The 27,650-nt window shown below is 44.1% G+C and overlaps 1 protein-coding gene across 2 annotated transcripts in view; it reads right to left on the bottom strand.

Annotated features, from left to right (window-relative positions):
• Positions 1-27,650, bottom strand: part of aff2 (AF4/FMR2 family, member 2) — a 568,957-nt gene that overhangs the window by 190,907 nt on the left and 350,400 nt on the right. For both annotated transcript variants that reach the window (XM_052021245.1, XM_052021246.1), the window contains exons 5-7: positions 13,551-13,637; positions 9,315-9,351; positions 9,018-9,069 (exon numbers count right to left, since the gene is read on the bottom strand). In XM_052021245.1, coding sequence (XP_051877205.1) covers positions 9,018-9,069; positions 9,315-9,351; positions 13,551-13,637 — 176 coding nt within the window. The remainder of the gene's footprint in view (positions 1-9,017; positions 9,070-9,314; positions 9,352-13,550; positions 13,638-27,650) is intronic.

Genomic DNA, 27,650 nt, shown 5'->3' on the forward strand with positions numbered 1-27,650 from the left:
ACACATGAATAATAGAGAAATGGAGGGCTATGTGGGAGGGAAGGGTTAACTAGATCTTAGAGCAGGATAAAATGCCGGCACAACATTGTGGGCTGAAGGGCCTGTACTGTGCTGTAATGTTCTATGTTCTAAATAGGCCATTCAGCGTCTTGTGTATTTTCTGGCATTCAGTCAGGTCATAGCTGATCTGCCTCAGCACCACTTTGCTGCATCAACCCCCATGTCTCCTGATTCCCTTAATACCTAAACATCAGGGCAGGAAAATAGAGTTGAGCCAAAAGTCCACACAAGGCCTTGTTAATTGAAGGGGTGTTGTGTCTTCCTCCTGATCCTATTGTTTACAGGATACCACTAATATTGCAAAAACAAAACATCCCATAGGACAGCAGCCAGTAAAAAAAGTGACATTGAGTCAAAGATGATGTTAGGACAGTTTGAGGCAGAGTTAAATTCGAGACTCTCAGAGGTTGCAGAGACAGGGAAGGGTGAGGCCATGGTAAGGCAGTGCCTCAGGAAGGAGACATCTATGACTAAGGACCCTCACCTTCTAGGACATGCCCTCTTCTCATTACCACCAGGCTCAAGGACAGCTTCTATTCCACTGTTATAAGACTATTGAACAGTCCCTAGTACGATAAGATGGATTCTCAACCTCACAATCTACCTCATTACGGCCTTGCACCTTATTGTCTGCCTGCACTGCACTTTCTCTGTAACACTTTATTCTGCATTCTGTGATTACTTTTCCCTTGTACTAGCTCAATGCACTGTTGTAATGAAATGATCTGTGTGGATGACAAAGTTTTTCACTGCACCTCGGAACTTGTGACAATAATAAACCAATTTACCACTGGGGGGGGGAGGTACAGGAGCCTGAAGACCCACACTCAATGATTCAAAAACAGCTTCTTCCCCTCCGCCATCAGATTTCTGAACTGTCCATGAACCCATGAACACTACCTCGTTATTCCATTTTTTTGCACTATTTCTTTATTTTTGTAATTTATGGTAATTTTACATCTTTGCACTGTACTGCTGTTGCCAAACAACAAATTTCACATCATCTAAGTCACTGATGATAATTCTGATCCTGACTGGCAAATGGGGATGATAATTTTAAAAATGAGCAAATAGAAATTTCATCAGTAGAAAAGCTTGCTGATAATTCTCAGCTGGGTGATCCGTTCCTCAAAGTTGGGCAACTCACTTGAGCTGGTCAGTTTGATAGGTAAGGGAAATAAGTCAGGCTTGTAGCTTTTTTCTTCACTTTGGGGACGTAGTGCAGTGGTTAGCGTAACACTATTATAGCGCCAGCGATCTAGGTTCAATTCTGGCCACTGTCTGTAAGGGGTTTGTATGTTCTTCCTGTGTCTGCGTGGGTTTCCTCCGGGTGCTCCAATTTCCTCCCACATTCCAAAGACGTACAGGTTAGGAGGTTGTGGGCATGCTATGTTGGCGCCGGAAGTGTGGCGACACTTGCGGGCTGCCCCCAGAACACGCTACGCAAAAGATGCATTTCACTGTGTGTTTGGAAGTACATGTGACTAATAAAGAGATCTTATCTTATCACTGGCAGTGACAGCATTTATTGTCCATCTCTAGTTGTCCCTTAACATAGTAAATAGGAGCAGGAAAAGGCCAATTGGCCCTTCAAGTCTGGTCCACCAGTCAATATGATCATAACTGACTATCCAATTTCAGTACTTTGCACCAGCTTTCTCCCAATGTCCTTTGATCCCTCAGGCCTTGAGGACAATACGAAACTCCTTGATGCTGCAGATTTCAGCAACTGCAGTCCCTTGTGTCTCTGTGGAGGTAGTTAATGTGTTCCCACATCAGTGTATCTGCAGTCACATGTAGGATAGACCAGGGAAAACTTCCTTCCCTGAAGGACATTAGTGATGTAATTTATGACAGTCCAGTTGTATAGTGTAGGGGTTGGCATGACAATATTACAGCGCCAGCGACCCGGGTTCAATTCCGGCCACCGTCTGTAGGGAGTTTGTACGTTCTCCCCATGGCTGCGTGGGTTTCCTCCGGGTGCTCCGGTTTCCTCCCACATTCCAAAGACGTATGGGTTAGGAAGTTGTGGGAGTGCTATGTTGGCGCCGGAAGCGTGGCGACACTTGCGGGCTGCCACCAGAACACTCTATGCAAAAGATGCATTTCACTGTGTGTTTTGATGTAAATGTGACTACTAAAGATATTTTATCTTAGTTACAAAGTTAGCAGCTCTAATTCCAAATTTATTTAATGACTTGCATTCTGTGCCATTCAGACAAACATCAGTTTGGTCCAAGGTTACAGCTTATGTAGTTTTTATTTTGAACTTTCCACTCCAGGGATACCTACTGAAATCTGCTCAGCCCTGAGGCAGGGTTATCCCAGAGGCAGGGTGAACCTTTCAGGCACACCATGGTCCTGTGAGCCGGTTGAAGAACGAGTCCTCCTGTTCATTCAGCTGTACACCTTTATTTTTGGTTGCACCCAGTTGCATACAGACCCATTACATTAGCGGACCAAGACATTGCTGTGGTAAAGAACACTAAACCTCCCTTAGCATAGAAGATGCTAGGTTATGATCTTTTTCCAAAAAAAACCCGCAATTAATTTCAGCCTCAAAGCCAAGCCAGAGGGATTTGACAGAGAAGATGGAGAGAATTTTTGTTGCATTGCAACAGTGACTACAGTGCAAAGGAACTCTATCAACTGGAAAATATTTTGGCATAGCCTAAGTTCATAACAGTGGGGAAAGGGTAGGGGATCCAGAACAGGAGGTTAGACCCTGAATATTACCAGCAGACTGTTCAGCAGTAATGTCTGAAAACACTTTGTCACGCAAAGGCCATTGCAACCTGCAACTCCCTTCCACAAAACTTCTAAGCCGGGGGATCATAGAACATAAGAACATAAGAAAGAGGAGCAGGAGGAGGCCATCTGGCCCGTCGAGCCTGCTCCGCCATTCAATAAGATCGTGGCTGATCTGGCCATGGACTCAGATCCACTTACCTGCCTTTTCCCCATAACCCTTAATTCCCCTACTATGCAAAATCTATCCAACTGTGTCTTAAATATATTTAATGAGGTAGCCTCTACTGCTTCCATTGGCAGAGAATTCCACAGATTCACTAGTCTCTGGGAAAAGCAGTTTCTCCTCATCTCTGTCCTAAATCTATTCCCCTGAATCTTGAGGCTATGTCCCCGAATTCTAGTTCTAGTTGGCAGGCACGGTAGTGTAGCGGTTACTGTGTGTTTCGATTTACATGTGACTAATAAAGAAATCTTATCTTATCTTAGTCTCACCTACCAGTGGAAACAGCCTTCCTGCCTCTATCTTATCTGTCTCTTCCAGAATTTTATATGTTTCTATAAGATCAAACTCTCATTCTTCTGAATTCCAGTGAGTATAGTCCCAGGTGACTCAATCTCTCTTAATGGGCGAATCCCCCATCTCTGGAATCAACCTGGTGAACCTCCTCTGCACTGCCTCCAAAGCCAGAAAATCTCTCCTCAAGTAAGGAGACCAGAACTGCACGCAGTACTCGAGGTGCGGCCTCACCAGTACCCTGTACAGTTGCAGCATAACCTCCCTGCTCTTAAATTCAATCCCTCTAGCAATGAAGGCCAACATTCCATTTTCCTTTCTGATAATCTGTTGCACCTGTAAACCAACCATTTTGCGATTCATGCACAAGCACTCTCAAGTCCCTCTGCACAGCAGCATGCTGCAATCTTTCAGCATATAAGCAATAATCCGATCTTCTAATTTTCCCTCCAAAGTGGATGACCTCATATTTACCAAAATTGTATTCCATCTGCCAGACCCTTGCCCACTATATCTCTCTGCAGACTCTCTGTATCCTCTGCACAATTTGCTCTTCCACTTAATTTAGTGTCATCAGCAAACTTAGATACGCTACACTCGGTCCTCCCTTCCGTATCGTTAATGTACATCATGAACAGTTGCAGGCCCAGCTCCAACCCCTGCGGCACCCCACTCACCCACTGATTTCTAACCAGAGAAACACCCATTTATCCCAACTCTCTACCTTTTAATGCTTAACCAATCCCCTATGCATGCCAATACATTACCCCCAACTCCGTGCATCCTTATCTTCTGGATATCACCTTACCACCTTATTGAATGCCTTCTGGAAATCCAAGTGTACAGTATCCTCCTGTTCCCCTCTATCGAATGCACTCATTATATCCTCAAAGAATTCCAATAAGTTTGTCAAACAGGACCTAAACTTCCTGAATTCATGCTATGTCTGCCTGATGGAACCATTTCTGACTACAGACATTAAGCTAACTGGCCTATAGTTAGCTGCCTTTTGCTTACATCCTTTTATTACACAGTGGTGTGACATTCACTGTCTTTCAATCTGCTGGGACCTTACCAGAGTCCAGAGGATTTTGGTAAATTATCACAAGTGCGTCTACAATAACTTCCACCATTTCTTTCAGTACCTTGGGATGCATCCCATCAGGACCAGGGGACTTGTCTACCTTCAGGGTCTATGGAATCATAGAGTTATACAGCACAGAAACAGGCCCTTCAGGCCAACTCATCCGTGTCAACCAAGATGTCTAGCCGAGCTAGTCCCATTTGCCTGCATTTGGGCCATATCCCTCTAAACATTTCCTATCCATGTACCTGTCCAAATATCTTATAAACATTGCATTAGAACCTGGCTCTACCATTTCCTAATGGAAGCTCGTTCCATATACTCACCACCCTCTGTATGAAAAAGTTTCCCCTCAGATCCCTTTTAAATCTTTCCCCTCTCACCTTAAACCCATGCCCTCTAGTTTTAGACTCCCTTACCCTGGGAAAAAGGCAGTGACCATCCACCTTATCTATGCCCTTCATGGTTTTATAAACCTCTATAAGGTTACCCCTTAGCTTCCTATGTTCCAGAGGAAACAGTCCCAGCCTCTTGTTATAATTCAAGGCCTCAAGTCCGGGTAACATCCTCGTGAATCTGTTTTTGCTCCTTCTCCAACTTAATGACGTCCTTCTCATAGCCAGGCGATCAGAGCTGCACACTATCCTCCAAGTGTGCTCTCACCAATGTCTTATACAGTTGAACAGTTCAAAACTGAGGTGACTGGATTGACAAGGATATTTATCAATGGTTACAGAGCCTAGGTGACAAAGAGGGGTTATAACACAGGTCATCCATGATTTAATTGAATGGCTTAGCAGATCTGAAATGTAAGATTCTGAGGGGGATTGACAGGGTAGATGTTCAAAGGGTGTTTCCCACTGAGGAGACACATATTGAAAGAGAGGGCCCTGGAGTATGCTGTAGAACAGAAAGATGTAGGAGTACAACTAATGTCAAGAGGCTGTACACTCTTAAGGGCAAGACCCTGAACAGTGTTGAAGAGCAGAGAGACCTTGGGGTGCTAGTCCATGACTCATTGAAAGTGGCTACACAGGTAGACAGGGTGGTTAAGAAGGCTTATGGAATGCTTGCATTTATTAATCAGGGTATTGAGTACAAGAGTCAAGAAGTTATGATACATCTCTGTAGAACTCTGGTTTGGCTGCATTTAGAGTATTATGTGCAATATCTGGTCACTTCACTATAGGAAGGATGCCGAGGCTTTAGAGAGGGTGCAGAGGAGGTTTACTAGGATGCTGCCTGGATTGGAGGGCATGTGCTATCAGGAGAGGCTGGACAAACTTGGGCTCTTTTCTCTGGAGCGGTGGAGGCTGAGGGGTGATCCGTTGGAAGTGTATAAAATTATGAGGGGCATAGATAGGGTGGACAAGCAATATCTTTTTCCTATTACTGAGCGATCCAATACCAGAGGGCATGCATTTAAGGTGAGAGGGGGTAGGTTCAGAACAGACGTGAGGGGTACGTTTTTTACTGAGAGAGTGGTGGATGCCTGGAATGTATTGTCTGATAGGGTGGTGGAGGCAAATTCATAGGGGGCTTTTAAGAGGCGCTTGGATTGGCACATGAATGAGAGGAAAATGGAGGGATAGGGGCATTCTGAAGGTAGGAGGGATTAGCTATGTCAGCACAACATTGTGGGCCGAAGGGCCTGTTCTGTGCTGTACTGTTCTATGTTCTATATACAAGAAAAAAGTTCCCTAAAAGTGTTGACACAGGTAGACATGGTGGTGAAGAAGGCATTTGGCACATTTACTCTCATCAGACAGGGCAATGAGCACAAGAGTTGGGACGTCATGTTACAGCTGTACAAGGCTTTGGTGAGAACACAACCGGAATATTGTGTACATCTGTAGGAAGGATATGATTAGGCTAGAGAGGGCACAGAAAAGATTCACAAGGATGTTGCCAGGACTGGAGATCTTGACTTATAAAGAGAGAGTGAGAGGCTGGGGCTTGTTCCCTGGAGTGAAGGAAGCTGGGGGTAACTTTATGAAGGTATATAAAATCATGAGGGTCAAGACAAGGTGGATGGTCACCGTCTTTTTCCCAGGGTTGGGAAGTCTAATTTTAGGGGGCATAGATTTAAGGTGAGAGGGGAAAGATTTAAATGGAACCTGAGGGGCAACTTTTTCACACAGACGGTGGTGGGTATATGGAATGAGCTACCAGAGGCAGTGGGTACAATTACAAGGTTAAAAAGATATTTGGTCAGGTACATGGATGGGAAAGGTTTAGAGGGATATGGACCAAATGCAGACAAATGGGACTCAATCACCTTGGTCGGTATGGACAAGTTGGGCCAAAGGGCCTGCTCCTCTGCGGTATTCCTCTATGAGTCATTCTGAGAATCTAGAAATAGGGAACATAGTTTCTGGATAATGGGTCACCCATTTCAGACAGAGGAAAGGAGGGGCTTCTTCTCTCAGAGGGGATTGGATCTTACGATTCTTGCCGTAGAGAGCTGTGGAGTCATTGAATATATTCCATCTAGGTGGTCTCAACCTGATGGCATCAACATTGATTTCTTTAACTTCCGGTAACCACTCCCCCCCATTTCCTTAGCTCCCCCACCCCCTTGTTAATCCCCTCTCCCTCTGGCCCCTTTACCCCTTCTCTTTCCCCTCCTCCTGCCCTCATGACCTACCCCTCACCCACACCCTCCTCCCTCTGGTTCCCCACCTCCTTCCCTTTATTCCATGGTCCACTGTCCTCTCCAATCGGATTCCACCTTCTTCAGCCCTTTGCCTCTTCCACCTACCACCTCCCAGCTTCTCCCATCATTCCCACTCCCCCCCCTCCCCGATTTACCTCCCTTCCCCCTCCTCACCTGGACTCACCCACCACCCGCCAGCTCATTATCCTCCACCTCCCCCCCAGCCTTTTATTCTGGCTTCTGCCCTCTTCCTTTCCAGTCATGAAGGGTCTCGGCCCGAAACGTCAGCTGTTTCCCTCCATAGATGCTGCCTGACCTGCTGAGTGCCTCCAGCACTTTCGGTGTGTTGCATTGAATATATTCAAGGCCTGGATGGATGGATTTTGAACTAGGGGGGAGTTAAGGATTATAAGGAACAGGCAGAAAAGTGGAGCTGAGGAAAAGGCCGGATCAGCCGTTATCTTATTGAATGGTGGAGCAGGTCTACTCCTGCTTCTATTTCTTACCTTCTTGTGTGCCACTGGAATGAGCTCTGTTCTGAAAATATTTCGCATTGAGGATGGGTTCAAGGAGTGTTTGCACCCAATGAGAAAGGGAAGGTGCAAGAGATCCTGGGTTTGTTTCATCATTCAACCAACTTGGTGGTTCACCTTCCCTGTCTCTGTAACCTTTCAGGGTCTCCATTTCAATACTACTTCAGAAGACAATTAGACCTTCAGATTATCAACCAGCAGGTTAGAATTCTTTGCTCGTTTGCAAAGAGAGGATCACTTTCCCAATTTACATTTTTCCTTCAAATGCAATTTTCATAACAATGAGTAATTGAAAATAAGGTACTTCAGTTTTTACATGAAAGCCCTGACACGAGAAAGGAACTCTATTCAATTCCATTAATGCAACAATTTGTGAATAATCCACACTTTCCCGTGTTCACACTTTATATTGGTTACATATCTGTGCATGCATGTGTGTGCATCAGTGCTTGTGTGTGTGGCACATACCTGTGCATATAAGCATCAGTCTGTATGCGTGCATTCATTTCTGAGTGTCAGTGTGCACCTGTCTATCTATGCGTGTGTGCATGTGTAAATTTGTACACGAGTACACATGTACATTCATTTTGGTTTGTGTGTGTGGTTATGTGTGCGTGTCTGTACTTGGGTGGGTGTGTAGGGGTATGGGTGCGTGAAGGTGTTTGTGGGTCTATGCGATGAGTGTGAGTGTGCCGCTGTGTGAGTGTGTTGGTATGTGGGTGTGGGTGTGCGTATGTGTGTGAGTGTGTGTGTGAGTGGATGCATGCGTGCGTGTGTGTTTGGGTGGGTATGTGGTGGTATGGGTGTATGAAGGTGTTTGTGGGTCCGTGTGTGTGTGTGTGTGTGTGTGTGTGTGTGTGTGTTAGAGACTACTTGGCATTGTAAAACAAGAGCAACTACTAAAGTGGTTCTTAAATTTCTGAAGAGGGTCAATAGAGAGGTTTAGAGTAACTTCCTCCACTTGACCAGAAACAGTCGCTAATAAACCCAGTTGGATACTTAGGAGAAACACTTTTTTCCCCCAGAGAACAGCGAGAACGTGGAACTCTCTCCCGCATCTAGGTAAGGAAAGGAAGAAGGATGTGTTCAAAGAAAGGTAGAGGGGGAATGGAACAGTTGTGCCTGAGATGAAGAAGTGGAGCGAGTGGGTTACAGAGCCCGTTTCTGTGCTGCACACGGTCACACCTTGAGCTGTGGCCTGTACATCGGGCATCCAAATGCCAGAGTTCAGCTGAAATGCTCTTGTGAAATTGAAGGGCAGAAGTTGGGGGCAAAAAAGTTACGATGACTTCTTGAGTCAGGATCATAAGCCAGAGTCAATCGTTGATGCCTTGTAAGCCCTTAACACATTCACCCAGCCTTGGTCCCAGACAAAATGAGTGAGCCTTCTAAAAAAAAAATCAACCCAGTGGTACTCACGATTTCTGTGGCGCTGACTTGGTTGGAGGCTTCCCTTGAACATCACACCGTTCTGTAAAGGACCAAGCATTAGAGTGTCACGTCTCTGTTGTTGTTTTACTCAGCATCTGTCTACAGCTGTTACCGCTCCCCGTGAAATTCTACTGTTAACATGCTGCAACAGATAATCCTTCATCATAGGGAAATGATCCTTCCATAATCAGAGAATCAGCACCATGCAATTAACATTCCAATGTTAAGTTTAATTACAGGCAGAACATTAAATGGCTTTCAAAAATGACAGTAAGGGTGACCTACTTTGTCCATTGTACCCGGAGGTTAGATGCTGAGAATCCTATAAAACAAAGAACATGAGACACTTTAGAGCATGCTCCCTAACCACACAGTGCAAGCCAAGATAGGTAAGAATTTATTCATTTAGATTCAACACATTGAGATTGTAGAAATTAATGACTGATAATACATGAGCAATTAAGCAGAACACAATGGCATTGTGTTGCACTGCTTGTGTCAGATAATTAGCTGGACGAGTTAAAACTAAACACACAATTCTAACAGAATGAGTAAAGATCAGGATGACAGAACACTGCCGATGAAAGCATTGCATTTTATGTCATCCGAACAATGTCTCTTTGCAGTGTTTAATGCAGTGCCTATTACTATAAAGGGCACGCTGCCTATGCATTATGCAAAGGATTTCCATATTCCTGTTTTTATGGTGACAAATGGAAACCTTGCATCTCCTGAAATTGGTCAAGAGCCCTGGCTATCTAAAAGAAGAAGCCAAATTATACTTAGCAATGAAGCATTGGCTTAGACCAATCAGTGAGTTCACAGGCAGAATCGTCGCCAATACCAATTCGGGCATGAGCCAGGAAGTTCTGGTGGGAGAGATGTAACCAAATATCCCTGTGCTTGATATCCTCTCGCCCCGCCATCTGCTGTAGGCTGTGAACGCTCTTGCCACTGAACCCCTGTGAGATACTCAAACACATATCGATCCCAGCGTGATGCTATTCAAGGGAAAAAAAAATGTCCATGGAACTGTCCATCTGGGAATGATGATACATAATTGGTCTCAGCAGATGACTGAATACCCAATCCAAGGCACAAGGTTTCTGCATAATGACAAAGCACCAAGGGTCTTGGCAGAGGAGAAAACACTGGGGGAAAATGCATCATTTCACAATGTACAAAGATGTTTATATCGCGTCTTAAGAGACACCCATTGCGGCTAAATGGACAATGCTGCAGATTTGATATTGTCTGTACAGCACTGAGTGAATGCAGCACTGTTAGGGATTGCCATTATTCAGATGAATGTTAACATAAGGTGCTATCTGCTATCAAGTGGATATAAAGGAACCGATTATAAGGGGCAAGGACGCTCTCTGAAGTGACCTGGCCAATATTTATTCCTCAAATAATATCAGTAAAAGTAGATTATTCTGATGGCTTATCTCATTGCTGTTTCTGGAGGATGCTATGGGCAAATTGGCTGCCAAATTTCCCACATTACATCAGTGACCGCACTTTAAGAGGTGGTTTATTGGCTGTAAAGTTGCTTTGGGACAGCATGGAGTTATGAAATGGGTTTTAAATGCAACTCTTTCTTTTAATCTCCAAGTATTACAGATTCGATGAGTTACCTGGGGTGTAGTGACTGTGCAGTTAAATTATCAGCCACAACGCAACAATAGGAGATGGGAACATGGACTTAGGAAGCCAGCCAGCTCTCCAGCGTGCTGTATGAATCAATGAGGTCTTGGTGCTCTGCATGAGAATTCCTCTTTCCTGCCTTTGCTGCATTTCCTTTGCTACATACACCCAACAACAAAAAAAACTATCTTCCTCTGTTTTGATAGCTCCAATTGCCCCAGGAACCAACACCTTCCAGTGAAGATTGTTCCAAATATATCCCACCCTTTGCATGAAATTATTTTTGATTTTGTTAATGTATATCTTAGCTCTGTTTCAGAACATGGTCTTGTAGTTCTTGCTGCCTTTACTCAAAGAAATTAGCTTCTCCTCATCTGCCAAATAATTTTCATATTTAAGCAATTCAATCAGATCGTCCTTCAGTCTTCCACACAAGGGAACAGAAGTCAATTTTATGCGATCCCTATCCACAATCTAACCTTTGCATCATCTTATGGTTATGAGTTAACAGATGTCCTCAGTCACTTGCACCAAGCACGCAATGCAGTAACATCCACATGTTCCTGGTTCTACCGAACATTGGAGCTGGGTACAGCAGACACACCACTACTTCCCCTGCTCAGCACTCATAAGCAAGGGTGAATTTCTGCCCCAATCTGCTTTGGCTGATGTTGGTTGAGATGTGTTAACTGCTGCTACACAAGGAGAACCTCACAGGACCATCATCAGGCAAAGTTGGACACGGAGCCAAAAGGTCGGTCAAAGGCATAGATTTTAAGGAGTGTCTTGCAGGACGGGAGAGAGGCAGAGAGGCTTAGGGAGTGAACTCCAGCACTCAGGATCCAAGGGACTGAAGACACAGCCTCTTGTGCTGAGGTAGTGAAACCAGCTTCTCCATATCTGCCAAATAATATTAATACTTAAACAACTCAATCAGGTAGTCCTTCAGTCTTCCGCACAAGGGAATATAAGTCAATTTTATATGATCCTTACCCCCGATCTCACCCTCGCATCTATATCACTTCCAAGCCAAGAGGCACCCATTGCGGCTGAATGGACAATGCTGTGGATTTGGTATTGTCTGTACAGTACTGAGAGAATGCAGCACTGTTAGAGATGTCATTATTCAGATGGATGATAACATAAGGTCCTGTATCTGCTATCAATTGGATATAAAGGAACCGACTATAAAGGGCAAGGACGTGGCCAATATCTATTCCTCGAGCGGGATAGGAAGAGCACAGCTCTTAGAGAATTGCAGATTTGGTGGAGGGTGCAGAGAGCACGGCAGTGTGAAAACACGGAGGGCTTTGGACACAATCATAGAGTTATACAGCGCAAAAACAGGCCCTTCGGCCCAACACATCCATGCTGACCAAGTTGCCTACATGAGCTAGCCGCATTTACTTGCGTTTGACATGTACCCCTCCAAACCTTTCCTATATATCTTAAATTTAAAGCATAAAAACCCATCATAGTTTGAGCCAAACTAGGACAAATATATGCATTTAAGAAAGATGGAGTGGGAGCGAAGTGCGTGACACAGCGGTACAACAAGTAAAGCCGCTGGCTGACAGTACCACTGACCCGGGTTCAATCCTGATCTCCGACCTCTGACCCTGCCTGTGTGGAGCTTGCACGTTGTCCCTGTGACAGCGTGAATTTCCTCCCCCATCCCAAAAAAACATGCAAGGTGGTAGGCCAGGTGAAGGGTCTCGACCCGAAGCGTCGACTGTCCATTTCCCTCCACGGATTCTGCCTGACCCCCTGAGATGCCCCAGTGTTTTGTGTGTTGCTCCAGATTCCAGCGTCTGCAGTCCCAAGCAGTATCTCAGTCTTGGTAGACCTGACACTACCAACTCAAGTCTGCAGCTTGGTAGATTAACTGGCCACTGTAAATCTCCCCTAGTGTGCAGGTGAGGGGTAGAATCTGGTGAGAATGTAGGGAGAGTAAAGATAGGATTAATGCAGGACTCGTGTAAATGGAAGGTAGAGAGTCAGCACAGGCTCAGTGAGCTGAAGGGACTGTTTCCATACTTTGACTATATGACTCTATCTCTTATCACTTGAGGCCTTAACATTTAAATATTGATCCGTGCCTTAAATATACTCAGCTACTCAAGACTACACAGACTTCACAGACTACAAGGGGAGAGAATTTCAAAGATTCACCACCCTTGAGGTAAAAGAATTTCTTCTCATCACAGTCCTGAAAACATTGAGACTGGTTCTAGATTCCCTGGATGAGGGAGTCATCGCCTTCTATCTAACCTGCAAATCCAGTCAGAATCTTATACATTTCAATGAGATCACCTCTCATTTTTAGACCATAAGACAAAGGAGCAGAAGTCGGCCATTCGGCCCATTGAGTCTGCTCTGCCATTCTATCATGAGCTGATCCATTCTCCCGTTTAGTCCCACTCCCCTGCCGTCTCACCATAACCTTTGATGCCCTGGCTACTCAGGTACCTATCAAGCTCTGCCTTAAATACACCCAATGACTTTGCCTCCACAGCCGCCCGTGGCAACAAATTCCACAGATTCACCACTCTCTGGGTAAAGAAATTTCTCCGCATCTCTGTTCTGAATGGGCGCCCTTCAACGCTGAAGTAGTGCCCTCTTGTAGTAGACTCCCCTACCACGGGAAACAACTTTGTCACATTTATATTTTCTAAACTTTGTGCTGTTAACTCTGTGAATCCTTACGCAGCACATTGTATGATACTCTCTGGCGCACGCCGGCATTTATATTAAACCTCCATCTTGCCGTGGTAGATTTTATTTTGAGCTTCGAATACCCAGATCCTGTCAAAAAGAGTTTTCTTTTAAATGCTCCCCACCCCTGTCAGCAGCTGTCCAGTGGCAGGTCCCTACCTTGCTTGGGATCGGGAACTTGGTTGTCTCGGCCTTGCCAGGTGTATGTATCGCAGTTAAGGGAGGAGGCCATGAATGTGTCATCTCCTGCAGTGAAAAGAAAACAATTTCACAAATCGATTTGTGACCCATTTCACAGTGTGTCAAGCTGCGACCATTACAGCAGTCTCCAGTAAACATCTCACTGCCGAAAGCACCCCTCATAATATTAGTGTGAGGACATGAATTGAAATGGAAAACCAGATCTTACCATTACATTTTTGAGTTCATTTTGTACGTGCAAGCAATGAGTTACAGTGCTAACTCCTATACTTCAAGAGGACAACATAATCACTAAAGCAATTAAAAAAAGAAAGATTTAACTAAAAGCTATATCCTATTTCTTAGAAATGTGCTGATGATATGGGACACTAAGCTGTCACAGGCATTTTGCATAAATGAGATACTCTATACTCAATGCTCCATTAGATGTGTGGGCGAAAAGCACAGTCCTCTGCTGTGTGTAGCTGCGGGCTAATGAGATGCGGTCTCTGAAATCCAAAATCGCTTTGTTCTTAGAAGACAGTTTTTCCCGAGCTCAGTCACAGCGTTTCTTTAGTGTTATTAAACATGTTTCCGACTATTCGATCAACTCACCTAACACCTAAGGAAGCCTGGTTTAAAGGCACTGCTTTTCTGTGCTAAGCTCTGTATTGGAAAGGCTTAAGGACTTGGCAGATACAGCACGGAAACTATAAGGGTGATTGCTATTGCAATAGCTGCAGCATAATATGAAATTCAACAGTGTGAAGATAAGTAGAGAGCTGGTGATGAACATAAACTACTAGCATTCCTCTCGGGTTTTCCAATTTTTTCTGCTTCCAGTTTTAAAAGCACAGTCCACAAGTTCAAACACTTGATATGTCGAAGTGTCAAGTTCCTTCAGTGGGATGGTAAAGCATTCCATAGATCTGTGTCGTAATATGTCACAAAGGGAGTCAACAGTCACTATAGCTGCATTGCAATGTCTTACACTTAGTCCTCACTTTTGCTCTTTTGTCTGTTGGTGTGACTCATTTCTTGACTCTGAGACCATGGACCTGAGATGAGATATGTCAGTGATGCTCAAGTCGATTTAGTTCAGCTCCCCTTGACAAGTTTTGTAGGCTCAAGGACGATTCTGGGACAAGAGCTCTCAGTCTAGGCTAACACTTCCGTGAAGTAGCGAGCTTTGATGGAGGTTCTGTTGTCCAGATCGAGTAGGGAGTAGCGGCCCTATTTTCCCACTTAGACAACTGAGGGGATCCCTGGGAGTACCGTGAAAATGAGCAAGATAACACTCTCTAAAATTTACCTCTCAACCAATGCCACCAAAGTGGTTTCAGAGGGACTGCTACTGCGAGGTTATTGGGGCTTCGTTGTTTGCTGTGTTTGTACACAGAAAATAATATCTAACTGTCATTTATTGGTTGTGAACTATTTGGGGGACATTTAGAAGTGCTAAAACATGTTATACAAATGAAAATCCTTTTATATTCAGTAGCAAATCTGACCCAATTCACTTTGTTATCAGTTGTTATGACCATCCGGCTCAGAGGGGAAAGGCCCTCAATGTGCCCACCTGACTCCCCCTTCATGGACAGACTGCACCGTTGTCATCCAGGTTTGAGCTAAAATGCAACCTTATCATTTTGTTCAGTTCTGGACCTACACAAACCAGAGCTGGTAAAATTGTGGAGATTCTCTGAGAGTCAGCAAATTTAAAAATCCAATTAAAAATGAACAGTTTTATGCATACTGACAGGCTTGTGGAAAATAGCCAACTCAAAGATGTATCCTTGCCTACGTTTAAGTAACTCAGGATTTTTTTCTTTATCGTCATGCCAAGATGTTCCCTGGTGGTCTAAAACCTACAATAAGCACACACCCACTCATTCATTACTGCCTCTTTTGGAGTTTTAAATGAGGCTGAATTCAAAGCTGCCTTAAAGTGTTGGCATTAATCATGGTGTGACTGCGAAGGGGTTAAACAAGATCTTTGCACTTGAAGAAAAACAGTCTTGGTTAAAATCCCAGCACTGAGCAAACAAAGGCAGTGGCCAAATCAGGCAGCTACAATCCATCTTGCATTGCCGCAGACACATGTCTGTGAAAACAGTCAGCGAACTGTATATCACTGAAGGTCACGTTGGCCCATTGGAACCTGATTTCAACCTTCCGGCCCTTCCTCTTTTGCAAGGTCTGCATGCCACACCACAGCCAGCAAGCTTGAAACCACCCGCTTAGTGCAATCAACCTAGTGCCATGTTTTATTTCTGTAATTACCTCACCATTCACCTCCATGAGGGGTTACCTATCACCTGAAATATAATATAATTCAAACCAACATCCAGTACATCTCATGCCCCCAGTGAGTTGGATGAATGCCACTGTCAAATAGCACAGTAAACTCTTCACTTGATCTCCCTCTCCCATTAATCCAATACAATTTAAAGCATACAACACCTTCTGACCACTTTTTCACTTCAATGCTTCACATATGTCACATGCTTTTACACATTCTAACACAACATTATATTTATAAAATGCACAAATGTCTTTGGAGACTTAATTCACCTTTCATATAATCATTCACTGTGGTTCCCACTACATCAAGTAAGACCATATTTTCATGGAATACGGCTTCTACATGTCAGGGGGACGAGGTATTTTTAAAACATATTCATTTAGAGGATGCGAACCAACAATGTCAGAATTTACTGTCCTTCCCCAATTGCCCTCGAACTGAAGAAGGGAGTTAACAGTGCTGATGTACAGAGCAATCTTGGGAGTCCAAGTCCATAGCTCCCTGAAAGTGGCTGCACAGGTTGATAGGGATGGGAAAGAAGGCGTATGGCGTGCTTGCCTTTATTTGTCGAGATATTGAGTTCAAGAGTCGGGAAGTTATGTTGCAGATTTATAACACTCCAGTTAGGCCACATTTGGAGTATTGCATTCAATTCTGGTCACCCCATTATAGGAAGGATGTGGAGGCTTTGGAGAGGGTGCAGAAGAGGTTAACCAGGATGCACTGGAGGCACTTAGATAGATACATGAATATGCAGAGAATGGAGGGATGTGGACATTGTGTAGGGAGAAGGGATTAGTTTAGTTAGGCATTTAATTACAAGTTTAATTAGTTCGGCACAACTTTGTGGGCCGAAGGGCTTGTTCCTGTGCTGCACAGCTCTATGTTCTATGTTAACGCCATTGGTGGATCTGGAGTCAGATACAGGCCAGACGAGAAAGGATGTTGGTGAACCAGATGGGATTTTTGCAGCTACCTAGTCAGCTCATTACCACTTTTTGTTTTCGAAAAAATTCCCAATTTGTTTAATTACATCAATTGATGTCATGATGGGATTTGAACCCATGCATGTGGGATCAATGGTCCAGAATTCAGTGTGCGAGACATGCTATACCACAATAATACCACACCACCAGTGTAAGTCAGGGAACACAAACAGTGCACACTCAAAGAATCTGAGCTCTTGGTTACACGTCATTTCAACTCCCCTTCCCATCCCCACACCGACCTATCCATCCTCACCCTTCTCCACTGCCAGGATAAGGCCCAACACTCATATTCCACCTGGGGAGTCCATAACCCAATGGTATGAACATTGAATCTTCCAATTTCAGGTAACCCGCACCTGCAGTGTTCCTCTCCCTCTCTCTCCTTCTGATCCATGTCTGGTCCTCCAATTTTTGTCCCCTTTCCTATACCCCACCTACCAGCCCTCTATCTCCCATCTTCATCCCCCTCCCACTCCTGTTCCATCCACCTACGATCCGCACACTTCACCCACCGAATCCTCTCCCCCATCTGGTTCCATCTACCTTTCACCTCTCCCCTAATGGAATTGGAATTGGTTTAGTATTGTTACATGTACAGTGAAAAATTTGTCTTGCATACCGTTCATACAGATCGATTCATTACAACAGTGCATGGAGATAGTACAAGGTGAAACAATAACAGAATACAGAATAAAATGTAAAGGCTACAGAGAATGTGCGGTGCAGATAGACAATAAGGTGCAAGGTCATACCGAGGTAGATTGTGAGGGCAAGAGTCCATCTTATTGTACGAGGGGACTGTTCAGTAGTCTTATAACAGCGGGATAGAAGCTGTCCTTGAGCCTGGTGGTACGTGCTCTCAGGCTTTTGTATCTTCTGCCCGACGGGAGAGGGGTTCCCATCATCACCTTCCTTACTTATCAGATTCCAGCACTCGTAGCCTTTGTGTTCCCACTTATCACCCTCCACCTTCACCCTCCCTCCCCACACCTGGTTCCAACTGCTCTTTTTTTAAAAGTGTTGTCTACTTCCACCTATCGTCCACTTGCCTCTGTCTCCCAGTTCCAACCCTCACCCAACCCTTTCCACTGCCCGTTAGTGGTCACCTCTCCTCGGTCCACTAATCACCTACTGGCTCCTGTCTCATCCCTTCCCCGCTCCACTTCATACCGGCTATCTTCCCTCTCCACTCTCGGACCTGATGCAGGATCTCGACCCGAAGTTTTGACAGTTCCGCCCCCCAACCACGCAGATGCTGCTCGACCCGCTGAATTCCTCCAGCAGTTGTTTGTTGCTCCAGACTCCAGGGTCTGCATTCTCCTATGGCTCCAAGACACAGTGTGAGCCCAGCGAAATGCAGAGTGCAAGCACAAAGAACACACATAGTGTGTGCCCAGGGAACACATAATGTGCATGCCCAGGGAACACAGGATGGAAGGTAAAATCCAAAAATTACACGACGACTCTGAAAGATCCTTTGTTCCTCCACAGCTATTGAAGCTATCTTAAAGTAACTGTGAGAAAGCAGTGCTCCAATGAGAAGTTAAGTGTTTGCAAAGTGGAGAGCACAGCACTCACCTTGTTCTGTGCAAACAGTTTATGAATGGTATTCTGCCCATTGCAACTATTTCCAGTAGAACTTGTGTCTCTCTCGAAATTGGGCTGGAACCTTTTGGGTGCAATTCACCATGGGGTTGGACCATGTGTGTTCCTTCAGCTTGCAATTCATGTGATCCCTGGGCATGCAACACATGTTTTCTTCCAGTTTAATTTTCACACATGGTGATGTTCTCCTCATGCTGACCTCACTGGCAGAAACTGGAGCAATAATGTGCAACCTAAGACCTTACTTTTAATAATCATCAAACGCCAGAAGGGACAAACCCCAGAACTGCAGTCAGTTGCTGCTGGGAACTACACACGTTGCAACTCAAATCAGTTGAGTGATGAATTTTAAATGTAAATTTTTTTCCATTTTTGCAATATTTTGGGGCAGCGAGGTATCCGAAGAGGGCAGCAGTGCTAAATGAAACACCCATTTAAGCACACCAGGTGAGAGCTATTCTTTTTGTAAAATATCCTGAAAACGTTGCACTTTGATGCATGAGATATAAATAAGAACACAAGGAACGTCACTCCACCACTCAGTAAAATAAAGGTGATCTGATCTTTGGCCTGAACTCTCCTGTTTGATCCCCACAATTTCCGATTCAAAAAGCTGAGTTCTTTATAGAGTATTAACCAATCACTCTTGCTTAGGACTCTCTCTGGGCAGAGAAAACTATTTTTATGTATGTGGACTATAATTCCTTTGAATAAAGTTTTCAAAATATAATGGATTTAAAAATTAACATCACTACCTTTTTTTTACTTTTTAAAAAAAGTTTATTTGTGAAATTTCAGCTTTTCTCTCAGTCTCCTGTGCAAGGTTTAAATCCTCACTAGGCACTCTGTAAAGAGTTAAATCCCGTGATTTTGCTTTCTCGTTGGTTGTCTCTGAGAATTCGTCAAGGTTTTGTGCCGGTTTACTGGCATCACTGTTACTGGAGGGCGAATAAACTCTTGACCTGCCGACTGATGCAAGATGAAGATGGAAGGGAAAGCCACAGCACCTCATGAGCAGTTTTCTTCGAGGTGAGTGAATGCCGTTTCTTCACCATTCAACACATAATCTCGCTGCCTCGGAAAAGCAGCCAACATAATCAAAGACCCCTCTCACCCTAGACATTCTCTCTTCTCTCTCCTTCCACTGGGCAGAAGATACAAAAGCTTGAAAACACGCACTACCAGGCTCAAGGACAGCTTCCATCCCGCTGTCATAAGATTTTTGAATGGACCTCTTGTAAGTTGAGGATGGACTCTTGACCTTACAATCTACCTTACCATGGCCCTTGCACCTTATTGTCTGCCTGCACTGCACTTTCTCTGTAACTGTAACACTTTATTCTGCATTCTGTTATTGCTTTTCCCTTGTACTACCTCAATGCACCGATGTGATGAAATGACCTGTATGGATGTCACACAGTTTTTCACTGCACCTCGGTACATGTGACAATAATAAACCAATTTACTAATTACCGAAATGTCTCTATTCAACAGTTCAGCACATCATGAAAACCAGCCTCCCTTCCGTGGACTCTTGTCTACAGTTCTGATTGCCTCGGTAAAGCAGCCAGCATAATCAAAGACCCCACCCACCCTGGACATTCTCTGTTCTCCCTCTTCCCATTGGGCAGAAGATACAAAACCTTGAAAACATGTACCACCAGGCTCAAGGACAGCTTCTATCCTGCTGTTATAAGACTCTTGAACGGACCCCTTGTATGTTGAAGATGAACACTTGACCTCGCAATCTACCTTGTCATGGGCTTTGCACCTTATTGTCTACCTGCACAGCATTTTCTCTGGAACTGGAACTGTAACACTATATTCTGCATTCTGTTACTGCTTTTCCCTTGTGCTATCTCAAAGTACTTATGTTTTTGATGTGATTTGTATGGCCTCATTATAGGAAGGATGTGGAAGCTTTAGAGAGGGTGCAGAGGAGATTTACCTGGATGCTGCCTGGATTGGAGTACATATCTTTTGAGGATGCGTTGAGTGAGCTAGGGCTTTTCTCATTGGAGAGGAGGACGACGAGAGGTGACTTGATAGAGGTGTACAAGATGATAAGAGGCATAGATCGAGTGGACAGTCAGAGACTTTTTCCCAGGGTGAAAATGGCTAACATGAGGGGGCATAATTTTAAGGTTATTGGAGGAAGGTAGATGGGGGATGCTAGAGGTATGTTTTTTACACAGAGAGTGGTAGGTGCGTGGAACACACTGCTGGCAGAGGTTGTGGGGGCAGGTACATTAGGGACATTTAAGAGACTCTTAGATAGACACATGAATGATAGAGAAATGGGGGGCGATGTGGGAGGGAAGGGTTAGATAGATCTTAGAGCAGGATAAAATGCCGGCACAACATTGTGGGCCAAAGGGCCTGTACTGTGCTGTAATGTTCTATGTTATATGTATGGATGGCTTGCAAAACTAAGCTTTTCACTGTATCTTAGTTCAATAATAAACCAATCACCAACACCAATACTGACTGCAAATCAAATATTTTGCAGTGCAACTCCCTTCATCCAACCCAACAGGAAGGCTGAGCCTGGATTAGGTTGGTCAGGAGTACAAAATCAATTTACAGATCAAGTGAGCAAGCCTATCTCTATCTGCCTGATCATTTCTCACGTGGCACCTCAGAAGTTTGAAAACAACAGATGATGGAATAGTTTATCCTCTTCCCAGAGGCCAGGAAACAATAACAAGTCGTTTATTTACAGTAGTTTATCAAGGTTCACATACAAGGCATGCGAAGGACCACCCAGTGAGTTCAGGATGATGTGCTTGCTGTTCACCAGCCTCAACCAGTCTTCAGTCTCAATATTTTTAAGAATTGCCAAATAGGCATGTGCTCTGTTTGGACGTAAATCAGTGAAGGAGTGCTTTCACTTGAATAGGATATCCAACACCTGGTTGGGTATCATTATTAGCCCTGTATCTCATCATTGCCCCACCCCACAATAGTCAGCGTGCAAAGGGTAACCAACCCTTTCTCTGGAGCATCAAGTACTTACACTTTGAGGCTAGTCCCTGGAGTGAAGGAGTCTTATGGGTGACCATACAGCAGTTAATAAAATCATTAGAGGCGTAGAAATGGGAGAATGTCTTTTTCCCAGAGCCTAACACTAGAAGGCATAGGTTTAAGGCGAGGGGGAAAGATTTGAAGGGGACCTGAGCAGCAACTTTTTCACACAGAGGCTGATGGGTATGTGGAATGAGCTGCCAGAGGGGGTGGTAGAGTTAGGTACAATTACATCAGTTGAAAGAGATTTGGACGGGTACACAGATGGGAAAGGTTTACAGAGATATATGTAGGATTAGCATAGATAGGCCTCTTGGTTAGCATGGGTGAGTTTGGTCAAAAGGCCTGTTTCTGTACTGTATAACTCGATGATTTTAATTAAACTCTAATGCAATACTGAGAGAGGGGTTCTGCAGTCAGAGGCTCCATCGCTCAGAATGGGGAATTCAACTGAGGCCCCAGCAGTTGTCTGAGCTGTGCGTACTTTGGCACTATTTTGAAGAGCAGCATCAATGTGTAACTCTCAGTCAGAATTACCACAGCAAATTAACAGGTCCTTATGAAAATGCAAATGCCACAAAAAGAGAAAATACTGGAAAAACTCAGCAGGTCAAGCAGCATCTGTAGAAAGAAAAGGTCTGAGACCCTTCATCGAAACAGCATTCTCTGTTTTACAACTTTTTAGAACGTAGGAAGCTGCAGAGAGTAGTGGATACATCACGGGCACATCTCTCCCCACCATCCGGAGTATCTACAGGAGGCGCTGCCTCAAGGAGGCAACATCCATCATCAAAGATCCCCACCATCCGGGCCATGCCATCTTCTCACAGCTACCATCGGACAGGAGGTACAGGAGCCTGAAGTCCCACACCACCAGGTTCAAGCCCTTCAAGCACTTGGTTCGTGAACCAACCAACATAACCCTAATCTCTCCAGTTTAGCAACACTATGACCACTTTGATCACTTTGCACTAAGATGGACTTCGGTTTTTTTTGTTCTAATTGTTCTTTCTTGTAACTATTGTGTAAAATTTATGTTTATGTTTTTCTTGTGAATGCTGCTTATCTGATGCTATGTGCCTTTGATGCTACTGCAAGTAAGTTCTTCATTGCACCTGTGCACACATGTACTTGTGCATCTGACAATAAACTCGACTTTGACTTTGATGTTCTTATCACTCAGCATGTGAAGGAGCACACTGTGGAGAAATTGGTTGCTTTCTTTCTTGCAATACAACATCGGCCATACTTCAAAAAGTATTTCATTGGCTCTGAAGTGCTCTGGGACATCCTGAAAATGGTTCAATATTCTGTTTAAATGCAAATTGGTTCCTCTTCTACAATACCGAGATACCATGGTCTGTGGGCTTCGAGATCAAAAGGAAGTAAGAACTCTCATTGGTTGGCGCCGGAAGCGTGGCGACACTGCGGGCTGCCCTCCAGAACACTCTACGCAAAAGAAGCATTTCACTGTGTGTTTCGATGTACATGTGACTAATAAAGATATTTTATTTTATCCATTTCGATTGGATCTTTCATGGAATATGGAAATCACATCAACATATGGAAATTATATTAGTTAGAAGATATACTTTTTTCCATAACCCACAAATAGTAAATCACCCCTTTGTATAGCTCAAGTGCCCTTGCGACTAGAAATAACAAATGGGTTATGTTAATTATTTAAAATTTAATATGCAAATGTAATTTATTGCAGAATAGACCCTGGCTCTTTGAACATCTTTATGGCCCAATTTCATTAATGCAAAAGTTGGAAATTTACAATTAAAGGCACTTGAAGTAACCCGGAAGGAGAGTTACAATGGTTTACATAAAGGGTCCAACTGAGGTCCTGTATTGTTAATCTGAAGTAGTCTATCTGCTGTAGCATGTTACTGACTAGCATAGTGGAGTGTAGTACCATTAAGTCTACAGCAAATCAAATCATGGATACAAGGGGGAGAGATGGTTTAAATGAACATATTCCTCTGTTAATTAAAATCCAGTTAATGATTGAGGTTTGAATGGTCAGGAGGTCCATAAATAATATGTTGTCACCCCAATAGGGTTAGGGTAAGCAGTTAGCGTAACACTTTACAGCGCCAAAGACCCGGGTTCAATTCCGGCCACTGCCTGTAAGGAGTTTGTACGTTCTCCCTGTGTCTGCGTGGGTTTCCTCCGGGTGCTCCGGTTTCCTCCCACTTTCCAAAGACGTACAGGTTAGGAAGTTGTGGGCATGCTATGTTGGCACCGGAAGCGTGGCGACACTTGCGGGCTGCCCCCAGAACACTCTACACAAAGGATGCATTTCACTGTGTGTTTCGATGTACATGTGACCAATAAAGAAATCTTAATATCAGTTTACAATCTTCAAGAATTCCTCAACATTCATGATTCAAGCTGCTATCACACTCATTCTGGGGCTCTTCTACTTCAGCCAGGGCAGATTCCAATTATTTGTGACGACTGGATATTCCCCACCACAAACCAGAATAACTGCAGGACTGCATGTCTTTCAGGAAAGCCATTCTGCCTTTGTGTCAGCTCTATGATGGAGGCTGTCTGGTCTGTGCTCTTCCCACAGCCTCTTAATTATCCTGTATTTAAATTTGTTATCGATGATTTCAATCAGTTTCAGTTGCTAGCTTTGAACACACATCTATAGTACCACGACCTCTTTGATCACTTTGCACTAAAATGAACTTTGTTTTTTTGTTCTAATTGTCTTCTTTGTTGTAAAAATAGTGTTTAATTTATGTTTTTCTTGTGAATGCTGCTTATCTGATGCTATGTGTCTGTGATGCTGCTGCAAGCAAGTTTTTCATTGCACCTGTGCATACGTGTACTTGTGCAGATGACAATAAACTTGACTTTTTGACTTCGACTATAGCAGTGGCTGCTGATCTACTTTGATTCCACCAAAGACTATCGCGCACTGTCGTCAGGTCTAGTTTCCCTTAGAAATTCATCCCCACCTCACGTCTGCTTTATGACATCATGCAACCCATGATCAAGTGGACAGTCAGAGACTTTTTCCCAGTGTGACAATGGCTAACATGAGGGGACATAATTGTAAGGTGATTGGAGGAAGATATAAGGGGGATGTCAGAAGTAAGTTTTTTACACAGAGAGTGGTGGATGCATGGAACGCACTGCCGGCAGAGGTTGTGGGGACAAATACATTAGGGACATTTAAGAGACTCTTAGATAGTCACATGAATGATAGAGAAATCGAGGGTTATGTGGGAGGAAAGATAGTTATTACAACAGGATAAAATGTCGGCACTGTACTGTGTTGTAGTATTCTATGTTCTATGTTCAAACCAACAGATCTACAACAGAACCAATTCCAGTGACGACCAGTGTCAAACAAGGTTCTGTTATTGACCTGAGACTCTCAGAAAACTATTTCCACTGGTTGGGGAAAGTGGGACAAGGGTGTGGAGTCCAAAATAAAAAGCAGGATCTTCAAGAGTGAAGTTAGAAAACCTCGACATGCAGAGGGTGATGGGAAGTCAGGACTCTCCTCTGGGAGATACCATGTTATATGTTAATCGAGGTGGATGTCAGTGAAGGGATTTTGGATAGAGATAAGGTAAGATTTCCTTATTAACCACATGTACATCGAAACACATAGTGAAATACATCTTTTGCGTTGAGTGTTCTGGGGGCAGCCCGCAAGTGTCGCCATGCTTCCAGCGCCAACATAGCATGCCCAAAACTTCCTAACCTGTACGTCTTTGGAATGTGGGAGGAAACCGGAGCACCCGGAGGAAACCCATGCAGTCATGGGGAGAACATACAAACTCCTTACAGACAGTGGCTGCAATTGAACCCAGGTCGCTGGTGCTGTAATAGCTTCATGCTAACCGCTACACTACCGTGCCTGGACGTGCTCATGGAGCTAGGTAATGAAGCAGCCTTGATCCCAGTTGGGTGGTTTGATGGAGCAGCAGTTTGGTACTGAGCTGTCTATGTAGAGTCTGAGCTTTCTCCTTGTAACTCTGGGTTTTCACTGGGAAGGGGGAGGTGGGGATTGATAGGATTGTTCCACTGAGAGCGGGCATGGACTGGTGGGCCAAATGGCTCCCTTCCATGTTGAAATAAGTAAAGCGATGAGTGGTAGAACAGAACTGAATGGACTAGTTCTGAGTCTATTCACTAAGTCCATTGCATGGTACTCGAACACACAACTACTGACTCAAGTCTGTTATCCACTGAGAGCAGCTGGCACATGGTTATATTACCACTGCTGCATTTTCTCACCTCGTTACTTTATAGCAATTCCACCACAAACAAGAACCTCGTTAGATTGCAAGTATGGCTGGAATTCGGTTTACTATTGTGTTACAGATTATCCAATGGGCCAATACCATCATGGCAGTTGAAACTGCCGCAATTTAATGAAGGCAAATTCAAATTCAATTGACATTACCATTTTAACGTCTCAAAATCAAAATAATTTTAAATTTCATATTTCCTTTTGGTTTAACAATCATAAGCAGTGTCAACGGTCATGGTGTACTGATATATTCAGCAGGCACCACTCCGTCCCTGTTAGTGTGAGGAGGGACACTGCGTTTGACCAACACACTTCTCGGGTTTTCTTTGAATCTCCTGAGGTTCTGAACAGAAGATTGGGAGAGAAAGAGACCAGTGGAAACAAAGAAATCAAGGAAAGAACATGGTACATTCCTGCCATATTTCTTCCATTCTCTGGATCTACTAAGATTCTTTGCAATGTTTTTGAAGTGATGTCACTTTGAAAGGTAGGGGACGTGGAAACCAATGTTCCAAAACAAGAATCCACAAACATCAACGTGATAAGTGATCAACTGATCTGCTTCTATATGCTGGGTGATGAATAAACATCCTCCAATTTTGGCCTTATACTTTCAGATCACTGATTCAGAGGGTTCAAGGATCAGAGGTGAGAGGTCATGGGATGAAGCCGTTAAGAGTCGAGAGCACTCCCCCCGGCACCTCTCCGCTGCTCCACCCACAAACGTCACCCCTGCAACCCCCACCCAACCCGGCACACGGTTGGGTGCGCAGTCCTCCTCCCCCCACTCCTCCTCCCACCACCCCATCCCCGTGGAACCTCGGCAAAACTCACCTTGTCAACGCAGGTGGCTTTTAGTGTCGGCTGAGGAAGAGGCGACCATGCAAGCCATGAGACCCCGGGTTTGGTAACCTCACTACACCATTCTCAACTGTTTTGTTAAAAATCTGGCAACAAGTTCCAGTCTGCATTTCTCGCTAAGCGTCAGCTTGGCTGCCTTCCAACTGGGCTGCAGGAACCCTACGCTACATTAGGCAGAGACGGAGTGGGGTGTGGTGGGGGATGGAGAGATACAAAACAGGCAACCTGCACATATATCTGATACAATCCAATGCTGATTCTTTTTTAAAACAAGGTATTCGAGATGAGACTACTCCCACTGACAACAGACTTCAAAAGCTAACAGCTGGAGTGGTTAACGCATCTGCAGTGTTGTGCTTTCAAAGTACTGCTTTTTATCGGTCTTTAGCCCAGAAGTTGTCACGACAAGAACATGCTGTTCACTGCTAGAGAAAACAATCTGCTTTCCTCACTGATGTCCTTGTGTTCACTCCAGCTGGCTCCTGCTAGTCTGCTCCATCACTAGACAGGCTCTCAGAGCAGGAAGCATTGTAACAAGTATGAAATTCCATGAAAGCAACCTGACTCCTGTCAGGAATTTCTGAAGGTACGCAACAACAAATGTTATCTGGCTTACAAAACAAAAATCAACACAGCAGGAAATGAAGGCTAATTAATACAACTGTGACATGTTCCTAAAGCCATGAGCATCTTCTCCCACTGCACTGTAATTTCTTAAAGTAAAAAAAAACAGCAGCATCTGTTCATTAAATACTTCAGACATATAAATATGTGAAATATATATATATAGGTATTTATATATATCTCTTGTATCTCTATATATAAGGCTCAATCATTTGGGCAGCTATTCAGGATGTAGTGTGTCATTCCCGATGACTAAATGCTGTGTTGCTTGGATACAGATATTTTTCATCACCTCTTCTCACAGCTGTCTCCACGACTGACAGTGCAGTGTGATTGACTCTGCCAATGGACACGTTACCCGGTTTCTAATGACGTCTGTATAATCATTT

Source organism: Pristis pectinata, chromosome 8, assembly GCF_009764475.1.
Source record: "Pristis pectinata isolate sPriPec2 chromosome 8, sPriPec2.1.pri, whole genome shotgun sequence".
Classification (NCBI taxonomy): domain Eukaryota; kingdom Metazoa; phylum Chordata; class Chondrichthyes; order Rhinopristiformes; family Pristidae; genus Pristis; species Pristis pectinata.